The 17,666-nt window shown below is 39.2% G+C and overlaps 1 protein-coding gene across 3 annotated transcripts in view; it reads right to left on the reverse strand.

Moving 5' to 3' along the window:
* Positions 1–17,666, reverse strand: part of LOC138964675 (cAMP-dependent protein kinase type II regulatory subunit-like) — an 81,220-nt gene that overhangs the window by 26,677 nt on the left and 36,877 nt on the right. For all 3 annotated transcript variants that reach the window (XM_070336698.1, XM_070336699.1, XM_070336697.1), the window contains 3 exons: positions 11,071–11,123; positions 5,481–5,564; positions 3,002–3,043 (listed from right to left, as the gene is read on the reverse strand). In XM_070336698.1, coding sequence (XP_070192799.1) covers positions 3,002–3,043; positions 5,481–5,564; positions 11,071–11,123 — 179 coding nt within the window. The remainder of the gene's footprint in view (positions 1–3,001; positions 3,044–5,480; positions 5,565–11,070; positions 11,124–17,666) is intronic.

Here is a 17,666-nt window from a genome sequence, read left to right on the forward strand (position 1 = left end):
TAAACATCCTGACAGGGAATTACAGGGGCATAAGTGGACTGCCCACTAGCTCTGACCAAAGGAGCCCAACACATGCACTGTTAGTACCTAACTTATACAACCACGGCTTGCCCTAGATCGCTCAACTGTGAGAAACTCATGCGAAAGAGCTGCCTTTCAACACTAAATTACTGAATACTATGCTGCATTGGCACAGCAAGCTGCCAAGACATTCTCCCTGCACAGTTTGTCAACCTCGCCTGAAGGGAAACTGTCTGAGTGAGTTTCATGCTCTCATAAACTTGTATGGCTAAATATGTGACCTTAAATTCCCTGATTACAGGTTCTGAGATTCCAGTGAACCATTACTAATGGTAGGGCATTACAAATGAAGGCGCCGAACCTCGCAAAACACAGCTCATTGAAGATTAGTACAGCCTAAAAGCTGTAGTCAATGACCGCACTGCAATGAGGGCTGTTCATGCTGGTCTATTTTTGTTAACTTTTAAGGTCTTAAACTCTTAGGCAAAGTATCTTTCTTTCTTTATTTGGTGTTTAACGTCGTTTTCAACCACAAAGGTTATATCGCGACGAAAGGCAAAGTATGAGCATGTGTGCAATTCACACTTTGGAAGAAAACACAGTACATGTAGCTAAAACAAAGTTTTCTAGTAAACTTTGATTTCAGGCAACAGCTGGAAGATAGTTTCAAGAGTATGCTGAATTAGATTCTGATGTAACAATTTTACAGTAAAGGATCAGGGCAGGGTTAGAATTTCTTGTGCTCTGTAAATTAAAAGATACAAACTGCAGTTCGCTCTGCAGACTACTTAACATATATGGGTCATTCTCAGAAATGGTGGTCCAAAGTGTTACATACAAAGTAAAAAATAAAGTGTCAAGAAATACAAAATAATTGTTTTTACTATGAAGTCTATTGTTTGCTATACATAATAATGCAAAAATTAGACAAAAAGAGTAATTGGTTGCTTAATAAGAGACGTTTTAAAGTGTTGTATTTACGTGATGAATGTTGTAACATGGAAACCAAATTCCAACTTTAAACCACCTAAGACTTCAATCCTTTGTGCATTTTTTATCAGTTCTGCAGTATTTTTGTGTTCTACCCAACACATTCTAGTTATGAAAGGTAAGGACTTCAACTAATATTGGTAAAAAAATGACATTTGGAACAAAACTAAGGTGAATGTCGCAACACAGAAACCGAAATGCTTGAGCCACTTTCGGTTCCTGTGCGACAGACATGAATCTGCACTGTTTGGCCTTTCCTGCCGGCAAAACCCGTCTGACCCAAAATAACTACACAAAACACAATTCGTCAGAGTTTGCTGTATTTGTTGAAAGTTCCTGTTGCGTTCAGATTACCCATTTTAAGTACTTGATGAATGTCGAACATCGACGATCAGAGGATACGAAAACTTCTTGGCTGCTTTGTTCCGCTAAACTTCGCGCTTTGAGAGACTGTTTGCACTCGATATCCTTCCGACACTACATTGTCGCCATCCGCGGTGTGTAAGTTTGTGACAAAGCTTTGCAGGCTCGACAATTAAGTAAAAACCATCTTCAGTCGTAACGTAGGTCGGGAAACGACGCCATGAGTTTCAGCAAATGATATGATTCTGGTGTTTTCTGTGAATATTTGGCTGTGATTCAAAGGACTATTTTCTTGTTCGAACTTCCTGTGCGCCAAAGAGCTAAAAATAGCCGTGATGTGGCAAAGTCATGGAGCACATTGCTGTCCGATGTTCGCGTGTCGAGTCCGGATACGATGCGTTACGACATTCATAATTTTTTGTTCGAAGCCCACAACTTCAAATTCAGCGTGAGTTTTTACAAAGATGTGTTGCTACGTCCAAGACTGAACTCCTGACTGTCGATTGCAGTAATTTGTTGGTGTTTGCATGTTTGCATTTAGCCATGAGACTGAACATATTGTTATCACGAAAGTCGTGTAACGCTTCGGCGATCCGGAAACGGCCGAACTTCGCAATTGAAAAGCACACAAAAACAACACCAACGTATAGAAACCATTTTTTATTGATATACAACAATGCTTTAATGTCTCAGGAATAGATTCAGATGAAAAAAGTCGTGGTAGAAATAATTTTGATTTACTTTTTCATGATTTCAAATGTCACCCCTACTCACTCTCACTGGACCACCATTTCTGAGAATGACCCATATATTCTTGTGTGTAGACCTGTTTATATTATGATCAGAGGATGCCAAATGCACTCACCAAAAGGCGAGCTAGTTAGGTCTAATGACCCCAATTTGGGGCTAGTTATAGGGCCAAAGGTTGCAATTTGCCTACACCACCATTAAGTTGATTAACCCTTACTCCATGAATAAAACTGTAAAAGCGTTGTCTTTTTTTTTTTATATCACTAGTAATATACATGCTTGTGGTAAAAGTGGGGGGGGGGGGGGGGGGGGGGGGGATAGTCAGCGGCTTCTATCAGTTACACCTGCTATACCACACTATACTTTCTTTCTTTCTTTATTTGGTGTTTAACGTCGTTTTCAACCGTTCAAGGTTATATCGCGACGGGGAAACGGGGGAGAGGGGATAAAGCCACTTGTCAATTGTTTCTTGTTCACAAAAGCACTAATCAAAAATTTGCTCCAGGGGCTTGCAACGTAGTACAATATATTACCTTACTGGGAGAATGCAAGTTTCCAGTACAAAGGACTTAACATACATGTCTTGCATACTGCTTGACTAAAATCTTTACAAAAATTGACTATATTCTATACAAGAAACACTTAACAAGGGTAAAACTAAAAGGAGAAACAGAATCCGTTAGTCGCCTCTTACGACATGCTGGGGAGCATCGGGTAAATTCTTCCCTCTAACCCGTGGGGGGAACCACACTATACTACACTTGGGTGAGATACCTAATGGCTCCCAGTATGTGAACCTTGAGCTATCAAACTAGCACACACACAACCATTACCTTGCACAATAAGTGAATAACTAGGATAATGTTCAACATCTTACCCGTTTCTCAAACATAGCATCTAGCACCTCCTGCATCTGTTCCTGTAGAAATAAAAAAGGTAAAGGTTACAGACAAATATTAAATCACACACACATGCACACAGGCTTCGGTGCACAAGTGCGCCCTGCCCATGGAGTGATTGACGCATACAATCTGAACATGTCCAATCACAATTCCCTTTAGTGCTTCAAAGGGAACTCAGACATAACATACCACTGCACCATCCTATCTATACTTTACATTGGATTACAACATTCGAAATGAGCAAAGCAAAAGCGAACTATCTTTTCTCGCTGTTATTACTCTTTGTCTTTGTAAACACAACAGCAAAGCGTCGATTGGTTCTAGGAAATACAGGCTCACACCAGAAATAATGCATCCCATGAGAAGAAAAAAAGTAAGATTATTGCCGGGTCAAGCATGGATTTCATTTCAACTGCCTCGCCCGCCAACCTCACTTGACATTGAAATAACAGAAGGGGACAGTGGTAAACAGTCTGTCTTTCGGGTGCTAATGATTCGGGGTAACAAATTCAACAAAACAAACGTTCTAAAACGGCAGCCCAGTTGTCAATGCACTTGTTTGTAGTTATAAATAAATCTGAGTTATTTATACAATCATTGTGTCATTATCTTTGTTTTGTATGTTATGTCCTGGGCTAGTGAAATTTCTGGTGGGCTTGTATAGCCAGTTAAGTTTTGAGTTTTGGCTATCTATGAATAATGCATACGGACAGTGATACTGATTTCTTTGTACATGTATGCAAAACTTGCAACAAACAGCTCTCTAACATGTAACCACCATAGTCATACTGTCACTGATTGCCTGACCCCCACGATTGCAGACACCAGGACTACAAATCTCTTTGAACACAATATATACAGTAACAAGAACAAATCTTCAGTGCAGTGCAAATCGTGTCTGTGCCGCTTCCAACAGAAATTGAATGATCCTGCCATCTGCCAAGTGCAAACCATGCCAGGAAACCAACAGAGCTAAAACATGTTTTTGCCATCTCCTATAGCATGTCACTATGTGCAACATATCTATGGTTCACATGAAGAGTTTACTGTTTACTGCTTTGGGTAGATCTATTATTTAAATGCACAATCCAGAGAGATCACTTCCTATTTTTTTCAAACAGCTTCCAAGACAAATGCACACGAGCAGTCGCATACACACATGCATCTGTTTCAGTTTCTACTTATCACCGCTTGAGTACTCCTTCTTCTTCTTTGTTCATGGGCTTAGACTCCCACGTTCACTCATGGTTGTTGTTTTTTAGCACGGGTGGATTTTTACGCGTATGACCGGTTTTTACCCCGCCATTCAGGCAGCATTCGGGGGAGGCATGCTGGGTATTTTCGTGTTTCTATAATCCACCGAACTCTGACATGGATTACATGATCTTTTCCATGGGCACTTGGTCTTGTGCTTGCGTGTATACACGAAGGGAGTTAAGTCACTAGCAGGTCTGCACATAAGTTGACCTGGGAGATCGGAAAACTCTCCACTCTTAACCCACCAGACGTCCACTAGCAGGTCTGCACATAAGTTGACCTGGGAGATCGGAAAACTCTCCACTCTTAACCCACCAGACGTCTTACCACCTCGCCACTGAGCCCATCACCGCTTGAGTACTGTAAAGTAGTAAAAAAATTTCTGCATTGCTGAATATTTCCTTTCACAATCTTTGTGAAAAAATAACTCTTTTTGGCCTGGGGTTACAAATGTCTTTGCCAACTATTCACACCAAAAGCCAGTGTCATTTCTGGATGTAGGGTCACGAGTCACAATAATGTGTTCAGTTCTCTGTGCAAACTTCTTGGGGTTTCAATTTTCGTACATGCCTGAAAATCGGCATGACACCAAAAGCAAGTCAGTGAACCTGTTTTAATCACTCTCAACGGTGCAGCCCTGAAAGTGGCGAGTATTTTACTCGCCATGGCGAGTAGAAACATGTAACTGGCGAGTAGAAATGTTCATATACTCGCCAAATGCGAGTAAAGTTGCTGAAACAAATTGTTGGTTTGGCTAGTAAAGTTTGCTCTCTGGCTAGTACATTTTCAGAATCACTAGCCAAAGGCTTAAGTGCACCATTTTTTGGACTTTCAGGCCGTGGGTGGTCACAACGGATGCACATCTAGAAGTTTGCAATGTACTGAAACCTAATAAAAGCAGCTCAAGTCAGCATGGAAGAGAATCATCATTTTTCCTGATGCCCTTTCAGTACTGTTGAAAATCCAGACGCCCAAACAGGAGTTGAACAAAACCTCCTTTGTCAACACTAAACACATGCAGACCCTGCACTCCACCAGATGCAGCCTGCAACTTGTGATAAGACTTCAGCTGGTTTGCTGTTTGAGATACTTCATCAGTTCATGTAAAATATATCCGCATGAAGAAGTACAGCATATATCACATTATCAAACTAATATTGCTACCTAACTGCATCAAAGCTCTTGAAAATAACTTACTGGATCTAATGATCTGAAGAGTAGAATGTCCTTGACAACATCAGCTAGTCGTTGTCTCTGTATATCGCTCTTGGGGTTGACTATCTGCGAATGGGAAAGAAAATTGTGTTACAACTTCAAGTTAACTGTAACTCTTTTACATGTGAAGAAACTACAGCTCTATACTAAACTTTTGATCTATGAACTGAACAAGATTGCGACAAACGAAAAAAACGTTCACCATATGTGTATCATAGAGAGGGTGGTAACTGGTATCCGCCCTGGCGACACGCGGCATCTCTTCACTTGTTTTTGTTTCCTGCACCGGGGAGAAGCGTCGCTCTTAAGCTCATTCATTCACTTTGATTTATTTAATTACCATACTTGTGCATTTTCGAGCAAACCATGCTGTGTGCATCTAAATTAGAATTTAAAGTAAGGCCTAAAAAAAAAATAGGTGTGGTTACGGTAACCCGACCTACCCTATTTTTAGGGGCCGATCCTATAACTTTTCATTACAATTACATTTGTTAAAAAAAAAAAAAAAAAAACAAAAAAACAAGAGGCGAAGCCTTCAAGGCTCCTGTCAGAAATCGACAAACAGTAACACAAACTCAATCACTCCGTCATACATACAAAACACACACTCATACGCACATAGACAGACGGACACACACACCTTTACAAACAAACACACATACACACACAAACATACACACAAACTCATGCACACACACACACACACACACACACACACAAACACATACACACACACTCTCTCTCCCAGTCTCTCTTTCTTACACACACACACACGCACACACATACACACACACACACACACGAGTTCACATACACAAACAGTAACAATAACACATGTGCACAAAATGAACACACACACCGCGCGAGAGAGAAAGACTACAGGGAGGCATGACGTCATCAGTGATGCATTAATTGACGTCAAACACTTTTGACCGAGACGTAATCTTCTTATGCGAACTTTATCCATAGACTCGGAAATGTTAAAGTTTCTATCACACACGCACACACAGACAGACAAAGTTTAGCATCGCATAGGATACACTTACGTGAGCCAAAAAAACGAGTGCAAAAAACGCAATGAAAGCGAAAGCGCCCGAGTTGCACACTTATTTCCCTGTCAAGTAGGTTTAATTTGTACACATTAGAAAAAAAAGTTTAAAAAAAAAAGTGATTGCCTACCTACCTACCCTATTTTTTTTTGGCTATGTAGTATGTTACCGTAACCACATCTATTTTTTTTTTTGGCCTAAGGATTTGTCAATTTTCCAGAAACTCCCCCAAAATAATCAGGTCAATAGTATGCTTTTTAAACTGCAGCCTCAAAAGTGACATACCAATCATTTCTATATTTTTTTCCACCACAATTGTAAAAACGTGAATTTAAACAAGAAGAGCAAACGCTCGATCGAGTCACTTTCGCAGTTCTGAATATTATATGAGGCATCAGATGGACAGGAAGAAATTGCTATTCACAACACAATGAGTCACGTTCACATAAAATTTGAGCCCGGTCACTTTTATAGTTTCCGAGAAAAGCCCAACGTTAAGTTGTGTGTTGCCGAACAGAAAAGGCTAGTTATCTCCCTTGTTTTTCTGATAACGTTCGTAAAAGGCTACAGATGTAAATACTTTGATGTAAAGAATAATCCTACAAAGTTTCAATCACATCCGATGAACTTTGTCAAAGATATCAAATGTCTAATTTTTCCTTTGACGCTGACCTGTGACCTTGAAAAAGGTCAAAGGTCAACGAAACCATCGTTAAAGTGTAGAGGTCATTGGAGGTCACGACTAAACAAAATATGAGCCCGATCGCTTTGATAGTTTCCGAGAAAAGTCCAACGTTAAGGTGGTGTCTACGGACGGCCGGCCGGACAGACTAACACTGACCGATTACATAGAGTCACTTTTTCTCAAGTGACTCAAAAATCATTTTAAAACTACAAAAAATAGATAGAGAATACTACATCAGTACATGGCTTGCTGTGTCGTACCAGAATTACACGAGTTGCTTTTTAAATATTGAACTGCAAGCGAAAGCGAGATTTTCAAGATATTTGAAAAAGCAACTTGAGTAAATCTGACACAGCAAGCCATGAAGAATTCAGTTTATTCTAACATACTGTACTGACGTGTATTTTACTCAAAACATCACGCAATCGAGGCGTCCAAATTGAAGACGCTTCTTTTGGAAGCTTGATCTCTTCAAAAGCCTTGTGCAATCTTTCACGTTAAAGGAAAGAAACGTCACTGAAGAAAGTGTATGTGTTAGTTCTAAAAACTGTTCCAGGGGAAACAGCAGGCGCAAAAGTGTTTCCATAATGACGTTTGTCTCTGTGACTTTGGCATATTAAGCAGTGGGAAAGCAGGTCCCTGGCAGACTAGTTTGATACGACCTCATTTACATGATACATAGTATACACAAGTGTGGTTTAAACGATATTGTTATCTCATGAGTGGTCTCTCTCGCGTATGTAGAATAAAACGGTTTAACTTTAGAGCATTTGAAGTCCATTCATGTACTTTAGCTTGTGGCTGAGAAAGATGGTACATGCACAACAAAAGTAAAAACACTTAGTTGTTAGTTTGCTGCACTAAGTCAGCGATTTCCCTTGACCTTTGAATTAAGACTTCTTCAACCAAGTGCTGGAGAGCTTAAATGGCAGGGTGATGTCTTGAAATTGCATTATGAGTCTCAAGACACACTCAATTAACTGCACATAATGGCAAGAATGACTTCCGGCAGAAGTCCATCATACTAGAAGCGCTCTAAATGTACTAGCCAATGAACAGTGATGTGAACTTGTAGTATGCGTTCACTTGTGCTTCTGGGTAATGAAAGGACAAGAATTGCCTCATAGTCATACCCATATTTAAACTTAAGAATTTAAGTGGACACACACTTTTTCAAATTTGATATAAATGGACTTATGGAACTTAGAAAATGAAAGTTCTACCCTTAGCACATAATTTTGCACAGTAAGCTTACCGTGAGTAACCTGTGTTATAAACTAACACATTTTGGTTTTTTTTATCTGGGAATACCATTAACAATGAACGGTAGCAGAAGGATAACATTGCTGCTTTTTTCATATAAAATTCAGAGTGAACAAATTACAACACGATCCCTCCCACCAACACAAAGAATTGTATGTTTTGACAGTAATGATTCTGGGAGTATATGTACAGACTGAAAGGGAATAAAAGTGACTTGTTCATCATTCTGTTGTAATAAACCACCAAGGAAATGATGCATAAATCAATGGAAGTATGGTAACTAACGAATGGTCTCAGGACATTTAGGACTTATGTAACATAATAATCCAATGGTCACACTCATGACTTGATATCTGCCCTGGAGCTGATAATTCTATCTTCTCTACATGTCTGCCTACATTCTGTGGCAAGTTCCTGGATATGGGTCATTCTCAGAAATGGTGGTCCAAAGTGTTACATACAAAGTAAAAAATAAAGTGTCAAGAAATACAAAATAATTGTTTTTACTATGAAGTCTATTGTTTGCTATACATAATAATGCAAAAATTAGACAAAAAGAGTAATTGGTTGCTAATTAAGAGACCTTTTAAAGTGTTGTATTTACGTGATGAATGTTGTAACATGGAAACCAAATTCCAACTTTAAACCACCTAAGCCTTCAATCCTTTGTGCATTTTTTATCAGTTCTGCAGTATTTTTGTGTTCTACCCAACACATTCAGATTCTAGTTATGAAAGGTAAGGACTTCAACTAATATTGGTAAAAAATGACATTTGGAACAAAACTAAGGTGAATGTCGCAACACAGAAACGAAATGCTTGAACCACTTTCGGTTCCTGTGCGACAGACATTAATCTGCACTGTTTGGCCTTTCCTGCCGGCAAAACCCGTCTGACCCAAAATAACTACACAAAACACAATTCGTCAGAGTTTCCTGTATTTGTTGAAAGTTCCTGTTGCGTTCAGATTACCCATTTTAAGTACTTGATGAATGTCGAACATCGACGATCAGAGGATACGAAAACTTCTTGGCTGCTTTGTTCCGCTAAACTTCGCGCTTTGAGAGACTGTTTGCACTCGATATCCTTCCGACACTACAATGTCGCCATCCACGGTGTGTAAGTTTGTCAGACAAAGCTTTGCAGGCTCGACAATTAAGTAACAAGAAGGGCAAAGCCCATACGACTCACATGCTTTACACATTTTTCCTACCAAAATACATGTGACCTTGACCCAAGGTCAAGGTCATCCAAGGTCATCCAACACAAAGCTGTTAATTCAAGACATAGGAAGTACAATGGTGCTTATTGGCTCTTTCTACCATGAGATATGGTCACTTTTAGTGGTTCACTACCTTATTTTGGTCACATTTCATAAGGGTCAAAGTGACCTTGACCTTGATCATATGTGACCAAATGTGTCTCATGATGAAAGCATAACATGTGCCCCACATAATTTTTAAGTTTGAAACAGTTATCTTCAATAGTTCAGGGTCAAGGTCACTTCAAAATATGTATACAATCCAACTTTGAAGAGCTCCTGTGACCTTGACCTTGAAGCAAGGTAAACCAAACTGGTATCAAAAGATGGGGCTTACTTTGCCCTATATATCATATATAGGTGAGGTATTCAATCTCAAAAACTTCAGAGAAAATGGGAAAAATGGGAAAAATAGCTGTTTTTTAGGCAACATTTATGGCCCCTGCGACCTTGACCTTGAAGCAAGGTCAAGATGCTATGTATGTTTTTGGGGGCCTTGTCATCATACACCATCTTGCCAAATTTGGTACTGATAGACTGAATAGTGTCCAAGAAATATCCAACGTTAAAGTTTTCCGGACGGACGTCCGGACGGACGGACGGACGGACGGACGGACGACTCGGGTGAGTACATAGACTCACTTTTGCTACGCATGTGAGTCAAAAACCATCTTCAGTCGTAACGTAGGTCAGGAAACGACGCCATGAGTTTCAGCAAATGATATGATTCTGGTGTTTTCTGTGAATATTTGGCTGTGATTCAAAGGACTATTTTCTTGTTCGAACTTCCTGTGCGCCAAAGAGCTAAAAATAGCCGTGATGTGGCAAAGTCATGGAGCACATTGCTGTCCGATGTTCGCGCGTCGAGTTTGGATACGAAGCGTTACGACATTCATAATTTTTTGTTCGAAGCCCGTAACTTCAAATTCAGCGTAAGTTTTTGCAAAGATGTGTTGCTACGTCCAATACTGAACTCCTGACTGTCGATTGCAGTAATTTGTTGGTGTTTGCATGTTTGCATTTAGCCATGAGACTGAACGTATTGTTGATCACGAAAGTCGTGTAACGCTTCGGCGACCCGGAAAAGCACACAAAAACAACACCAACGTATAGAAACCATTTTTATTGACATACAACAATGCTTTAATGTCTCAGGATTAGATTCAGATGAAAAAAGTCGTGGTAGAAATAATTTTAATTTACTTTTTCATGATTTCAAATGTGTCACCCCTACTCACTCTCACTGGACCACCATTTCTGAGAATGACCCATATATTATATCAAATTATATATTCAGAAAAAAATGACAAAATACCTTTGCTTCTCCTAGATCGTCGTCTGTTTCTGGATTATAGGTTTCTGCGGATACTGCAAGGCAAAAATAAAGCAATCATTATTTAAAGTAAAGGCGGGTAACACAATCACTGAACACTAAAGTAACATTTGCTACCTCAACAAACTTGCATGCTAATCCAAACTAAAACAAGTCGCGTAAGGCGAAAATACGATATTTAGTCAAGTAGCTGTCGAACTCACAGAATGAAACTGAACGCAATGCCATTTTTCAGCAAGACCGTATACTCGTAGCATCGTCAGTCCACCGCTCATGGCAAAGGCAGTGAAATTGACAAGAAGAGCGGGGTAGTAGTTGCGCTAAGAAGGATAGCACGCTTTTCTGTACCTCTCTTTGTTTTAACTTTCTGAGCGTGTTTTTAATCCAAACATATCATATCTATATGTTTTTGGAATCAGGAACCGACAAGGAATAAGATGAAAGTGTTTTTAAATTGATTTGGACAATTTAATTTTGATAATAATTTTTATATATTTAATTTTCAGAGCTTGTTTTTAATCCGAATATAACATATTTATATGTTTTTGGAATCAGCAAATGATGGAGAATAAGATAAACGTAAATTTGGATCGTTTTATAAATTATTTTTTTTTTTTACAATTTTGAGATATTTAATGACCAAAGTCATTAATTAATTTTTAAGCCACCAAGCTGAAATGCAATACCGAAGTCCGGGCTTCGTCGAAGATTACTTGACCAAAATTTCAACCAATTTGGTTGAAAAATGAGGGCGTGACAGTGCCGCCTCAACTTTCACGAAAAGCCGGATATGACGTCATCAAAGACATTTATCAAAAAAATGAAAAAAATGTTCGGGGATTTCATACCCAGGAACTCTCATGTCAAATTTCATAAAGATCGGTCCAGTAGTTTAGTCTGAATCGCTCTACACACACACACACACACACACACGCACAGACAGACAGACACACATACACCACGACCCTCGTCTCGATTCCCCCTCGATGTTAAAATATTTAGTCAAAACTTGACTAAATATAACAAGAGGCGAAGCCTTCAAGGCTCACGTAAGAAATAGACAAACAGTAACACAAACTCAATCACTCCGTCACACATACACACACACACACAGTAAGCATAGGTGACACTGTGCAAGAAAGCGAGACACTAGATCTAGATCTGTCTGTCTGCATGTAGCCTACTTACAGGGACACGACTAAGAGTAATAGCGAATATTCTGGACTCGCAACGAAATAGACAAACAAATGACAATGAACAACGCTTCGACCTAATGGTCTTCAACAGGTTAAAAAAAAAAAAATGAAAACAACAATACAAATATCAAAACGACTTATCAGAGAAGATGATGTCCTCAGTCCAAGCGCAAAAGAAGGGGGAAAGGGAGATAAATCAAAAAGAAAAATGAGCAATGAAAATTGAAACCAAAACGAAACAAACCAGAATAATAACGCTTGAAGGGCCTGAAGTTGAAAGAAAGAGAGAGAGAGAGAGAGAGAGAGTGTCAACAATCTACGACACGACTGCCAACTAGTCTCGGCCAGCTCAAAAAACAATGACCGAGACTTTCAGTAATTCCTTCGCGTGACGTCTAACCCTCTTACGCCATAATGTAACGTCTTCAAATGACGAAATGTTAAAGTTTCTACCACAGACATACACACGCACGCACGCACATACGCACACACGCACGCACAGACAGAGAAAGTTACGATCAGGGTCAAGGTCAAATAACTAAACCTAGCAATGACATACACTAAGAACTGCTTTACACATTTTTCCTACCAAAATACATGTGACCTTGACCCAAGGTCAAGGTCATCCAAGGTCATGCAACACAAAGCTGTTAATTCAAGACATAGGAAGTACAATGGTGCTTATTGGCTCTTTCTATCATGAGATATGGTCACTTTTAGTGGTTCACTACCTTATTTTGGTCACATTTCATAAGGGTCAAAGTGACCTTGATCATATGTGACCAAATGTGTCTCATGATGAAAGCATAACATATGCCCCACATAATTTTAAAGTTTGAAACAGTTATCTTCCATAGTTCAGGGTCAAGGTCACTTCAAAATATGTATACAATCCAACTTTGAAGAGCTCCTGTGACCTTGACCTTGAAGCAAGGTAAACCAAACTGGTATCAAAGGATGGGGCTTACTTTGTCCTATATATCATATATAGGTGAGGTATTAAATCTCAAAAACTTCAGAGAAAATGGGAAAAATAGCTGTTTTTTAGACAACATTTATGGCCCCTGCGACCTTGAAGTAAGGTCAAGATGCTATGTATGATTTTTGGGGCCTTGTCATCATACACCATCTTGCCAAATTTGGTACTGATAGACTGAATAGTGTCCAAGAAATATCCAACGTTAAAGTTTTCCGGACGGACGGACGGACGACTCAGGTGAGTACATAGACTCACTTTTGCTTCGCATGTGAGTCAAAAAACCACTGTAATTGGACCTGCTTCGACAACGCTGTATTTACCTATTTACTTACATTCAGAGCGTTTGTTTGTTTTCTTAACGCCCAGCCGACCACGAAGGGCCATATCAGGGAGGTGCTGCTTTGACATAACGTGCGCCACACACAAGACAGAGGTCGCAGCACAGGCTTCATGTCTCACCCAGTCACATTATTCTGACACCGGACCAACCAGTATTCAGAGCGTTATTGGTGTATAAATGAATACAAGTTAAGACAAACACACATTGGTTTTCACATTTAGTCAAGTTTTCACTAAATGTTTTAACGTAGAGGGGGGAATCGAGACGAGGGTGTGGTGTATGTGTGTGTGTGTGTGTGTGTGTGTGTGTGTGTGTGTGTGTGTGTGTGTGTGTGTGTGTGAGTGCAGAGCGATTCAGAGAAAACTACTGGACCGATCTTCATGAAACTTGACATGAGATTGAGAGATCCTGAGTATGGTATCTCCAGACGTTTTTTTCATTTTTTTGATAAATGTCTTTGATGACGTCATATCTGGCTTTTCGTGAAAGTTGAGGCAGCACTGTTATGCTCTCAATCTCATTTTTCAACCAAATTGGTTGAAATTTTGGTCAAGTAATCTTCGACGAAGCCCTGACTTTGGTCCATTTCAGCTTGAAGGCTTAAAAATTAATTAATGAGTTTGCTCATTAACCCTTTCGCTGCCAATCAAAACTTGCGTATGTGCATTCCTGACTGCCAGGGAATATTGGAGTTCGGGGTGTAATAATTCACAAAAAATTCTAGCTCCAAACTGGCAGTAGGTAAGTAAGTAAAACCTGTGTTATTTTTAAGGGAAATTGAACCAAGAATCTGTTTTTAGTGTTTAATCATGGAAATAATTAGTTTGGTTTATAATGATGTTTAAATATGAACTTTTGAAAAATCAGTCCGGCGCATCTTCCGGTGCCTGTGGATCAAACACAGGTGGCTGGTTTTCTCGCTCCAAGAAAGGATTATAATCACTATCATCTACCTGTTTCCAACAAATCGTCCGAAAGAAGATCTCCCCCTTCCCCTGTCAGTATCCATAATCATTTGCACCACCTGTAGCGTCAGTCCGGCTTTGTTTTTCCCTACTACGGCCCGGTCGACTGTCACTGTTAGCCATTTTGACGAGTCGAGATTTCTCTCCCTTACCCTGTCGCCAAGGCCGAAAATAGCCTTCAGACGCAAAACCGCGTCACCATTTATGTTTATTCATGAGAATGAGGTATCCTACCAAGCCATTGGCTGCTATTTTTGTGTCAGCAGTGACATAGCATTTCTGGAAAATCCCGGAACGGAGAAGACGGATAAACCTGTCCTAAGGCGCTGCGGCTGCACAAGCGCATGACGGGTATACCCGTCCTAAGGCAGTCAAGTGGTTAAAGTTGTCATTAAAATCAATTTTTCGCAAACAGATTAAAAATTGATTGCATCGTATTCTTCATCACACTCTGATTCTGAATCTAAATATACATATGGTCACGGCTCAGAAATGGCGTCGAACTCCACCCTTACCCCATTCAAACGCCCCACACGCTCAGTTGTGGTTAATATTCTACCTTTGAAAGTACTGACACGGGGTGCAGATATGAATAAAGTTACTATTCTGGTCGAAACCGAAAGGTTTGATGACTTTGTTTTCGAGCAAGGCGCAATAGTAGAGTGAATTTAAGTCGATTTTCGGGCCGGAAGTTGGGACACTTTTTTACTTGGTGTCGAAACGTCGCATTTGTGCGTCCTACACACACTGCTTGGATAAGAACTTGATGAAGATGGAAAGAGAAGGTGTTAGTTATTGTTTACATACTGCACGATAACCAGTACCTCACCCCAACAGTCGGCTGAGATCAAGTTTAGATCCAACGGCGAGTGTGTTACTTTTCGTGTTCGGAGTCACGTAGGCAGTTTTGGTTTTTGCCGCGCTTTGAATAATGATGACAGACGTTGAACTAAGTGATAAACTTGGACAAGAAAGAACAATGTTACCCACAATTTTTTTATGCACAAACACAGAAGACAAAGCAATGAAAATAAGTCTTAAGTTTGTTGTTGTGTACTTTGGTGTTACCGCGAAAAATAACGACGTAAATCAAAGTTATTTATCGACATGTTCCTGACTTCCAACGGTGGAAACAACTGTTCTATCGTCTGCTACAAAGTTGCATTCACTGTCTCGAACTGAGAACTCAGTGTGGCATGGAGGACATCGAAGATAACGGCCAAAGTAAGAACCACTGGTAGTTTTCGTTGTCTGTAACACACTCACCTGCAGTTTGAAACACTGTTATTTTCACTAAATAACAACTTACTCCCTTTTTTTTTTTCATCTGAAAGTTAGACGTGTTATTGTGATTTGTTTTGATAAAATTTGCATTTTTTAGGACAAAGATTTTTCTTTATTTTGATTTTTAAAGACATCTGTTTGAGACGATTCAACCAATTTCCCAAGTTATTCAGCTTTCAGTTTCATGTCATTGCATGTGTTTTTTCTGGCCTTTTCTATAGTCTTTCCATACAGTTCACCTTGTGCTTTGTTTTCATGCCATTTTAATGAAATAAATGACAGGAAAAAGAAATATATGTTTTTTTACGTTGTGTGTGTTACTCACATCACTCGCACATCGTGAGAGGTAACACACTCCAATACTTTGTACAGTTATCTTGAAAATTATTTAAATCTTGCTGGAACAAAGTAATTTGGAATGAATCAAGTAAACAGAAAATGATGTCTGCGTTTATTGTTTTGAATTAGAGGGTTTTTTTTAGGAACAGTGTTGAGTGTGTTACTCACACCACTCGCACATCGTGAGAGGTAACACACTCCAATAGTTTGTACAGTTATCTTGAAAATTATTTAAATCTTGCTGGAACAAAGTAAGGAATGAATCAAGTAAACAGAAAATGATGTCTGCGTTTATTGTTTTGAATTAGTTTTTTTTTTTAGGAACAGTGTTGAGTGTGTTACTCACACCACTCGCACATCGTGAGAGGTAACACTGTCACTCCAATAGTTTGTACAGTTATCTTGAAAATTATTTAAATCTTGCTGGAACAAAGTAATTTGGAATGAATCAAGTAAACAGAAAATGATGTCTGCGTTTATTGTTTTGAATTAGAGGGTTTTTTTTAGGAACAGTGTTGAGTGTGTTACTCACACCACTCGCACATCGTGAGAGGTAACACACTCCAATAGTTTGTACAGTTATCTTGAAAATTATTTAAATCTTGCTGGAACAAAGTAAGGAATGAATCAAGTAAACAGAAAATGATGTCTGCGTTTATTGTTTTGAATTAGAGGTTTTTTTTTAGGAACAGTGTTGAGTGTGTTACTCACACCACTCGCACATCGTGAGAGGTAACACTGTCACTCCAATAGTTTGTACAGTTATCTTGAAAATTATTTAAATCTTGCTGGAACATAAGCAAGGAATGAATCAAGTAAACAGAAAATGATGTCTGTGTTTATTGTTTTGAATTAGAGGGGTTTTTTTTAGGAACAGTGTTGAGTGTGTTACTCAGACCACTCACACATCGTGAGAGCTGGTAACACACTCCAATAGTTTGTACAGTTATCTTGAAAATTATTTAAATCTTGCTGGAACAAAGTAAGGAATGAATCAAGTAAACAGAAAATGATGTCTGCGTTTATTGTTTTGAATTAGAGTTTTCTTTTTTTAGGAACAGTGTTGAGTGTGTTACTCACACCACTCGCACATCGTGAGAGGTAACACACTCCAATGGTTTGTACAGTTATGTTGTTCTGATTTGATTTTTTTGCAGACTGTCCGTATGAAGTGTGTGGAACTAAGAATAGATTGACTGCTGAAACAGTAATCTTTTCAGTTCTTTGAGAACTTGTTTGATCGTTGTTTTGTTTATTGGTGTTCCTGTAACACACACACTTTCCTAGGGTACATAGATATGCAGATTATTGCTGTCGGGGAATGTGTCAACAATAGTTTCAATAGTTGTCTAGCAACCATGGACTGTCATTCTTACAATTAATTTCACAAAAACTGAATGCACTGAATTAAGGAACAACGTTTTGTTCATGTTATGACAGTGTTTTGTAACACACTCATTGGCGAATAAACAGCA

This window comes from Littorina saxatilis, linkage group LG4 (genome assembly GCF_037325665.1).
Source record: "Littorina saxatilis isolate snail1 linkage group LG4, US_GU_Lsax_2.0, whole genome shotgun sequence".
NCBI classification, from domain to species: Eukaryota; Metazoa; Mollusca; class Gastropoda; order Littorinimorpha; family Littorinidae; genus Littorina; species Littorina saxatilis.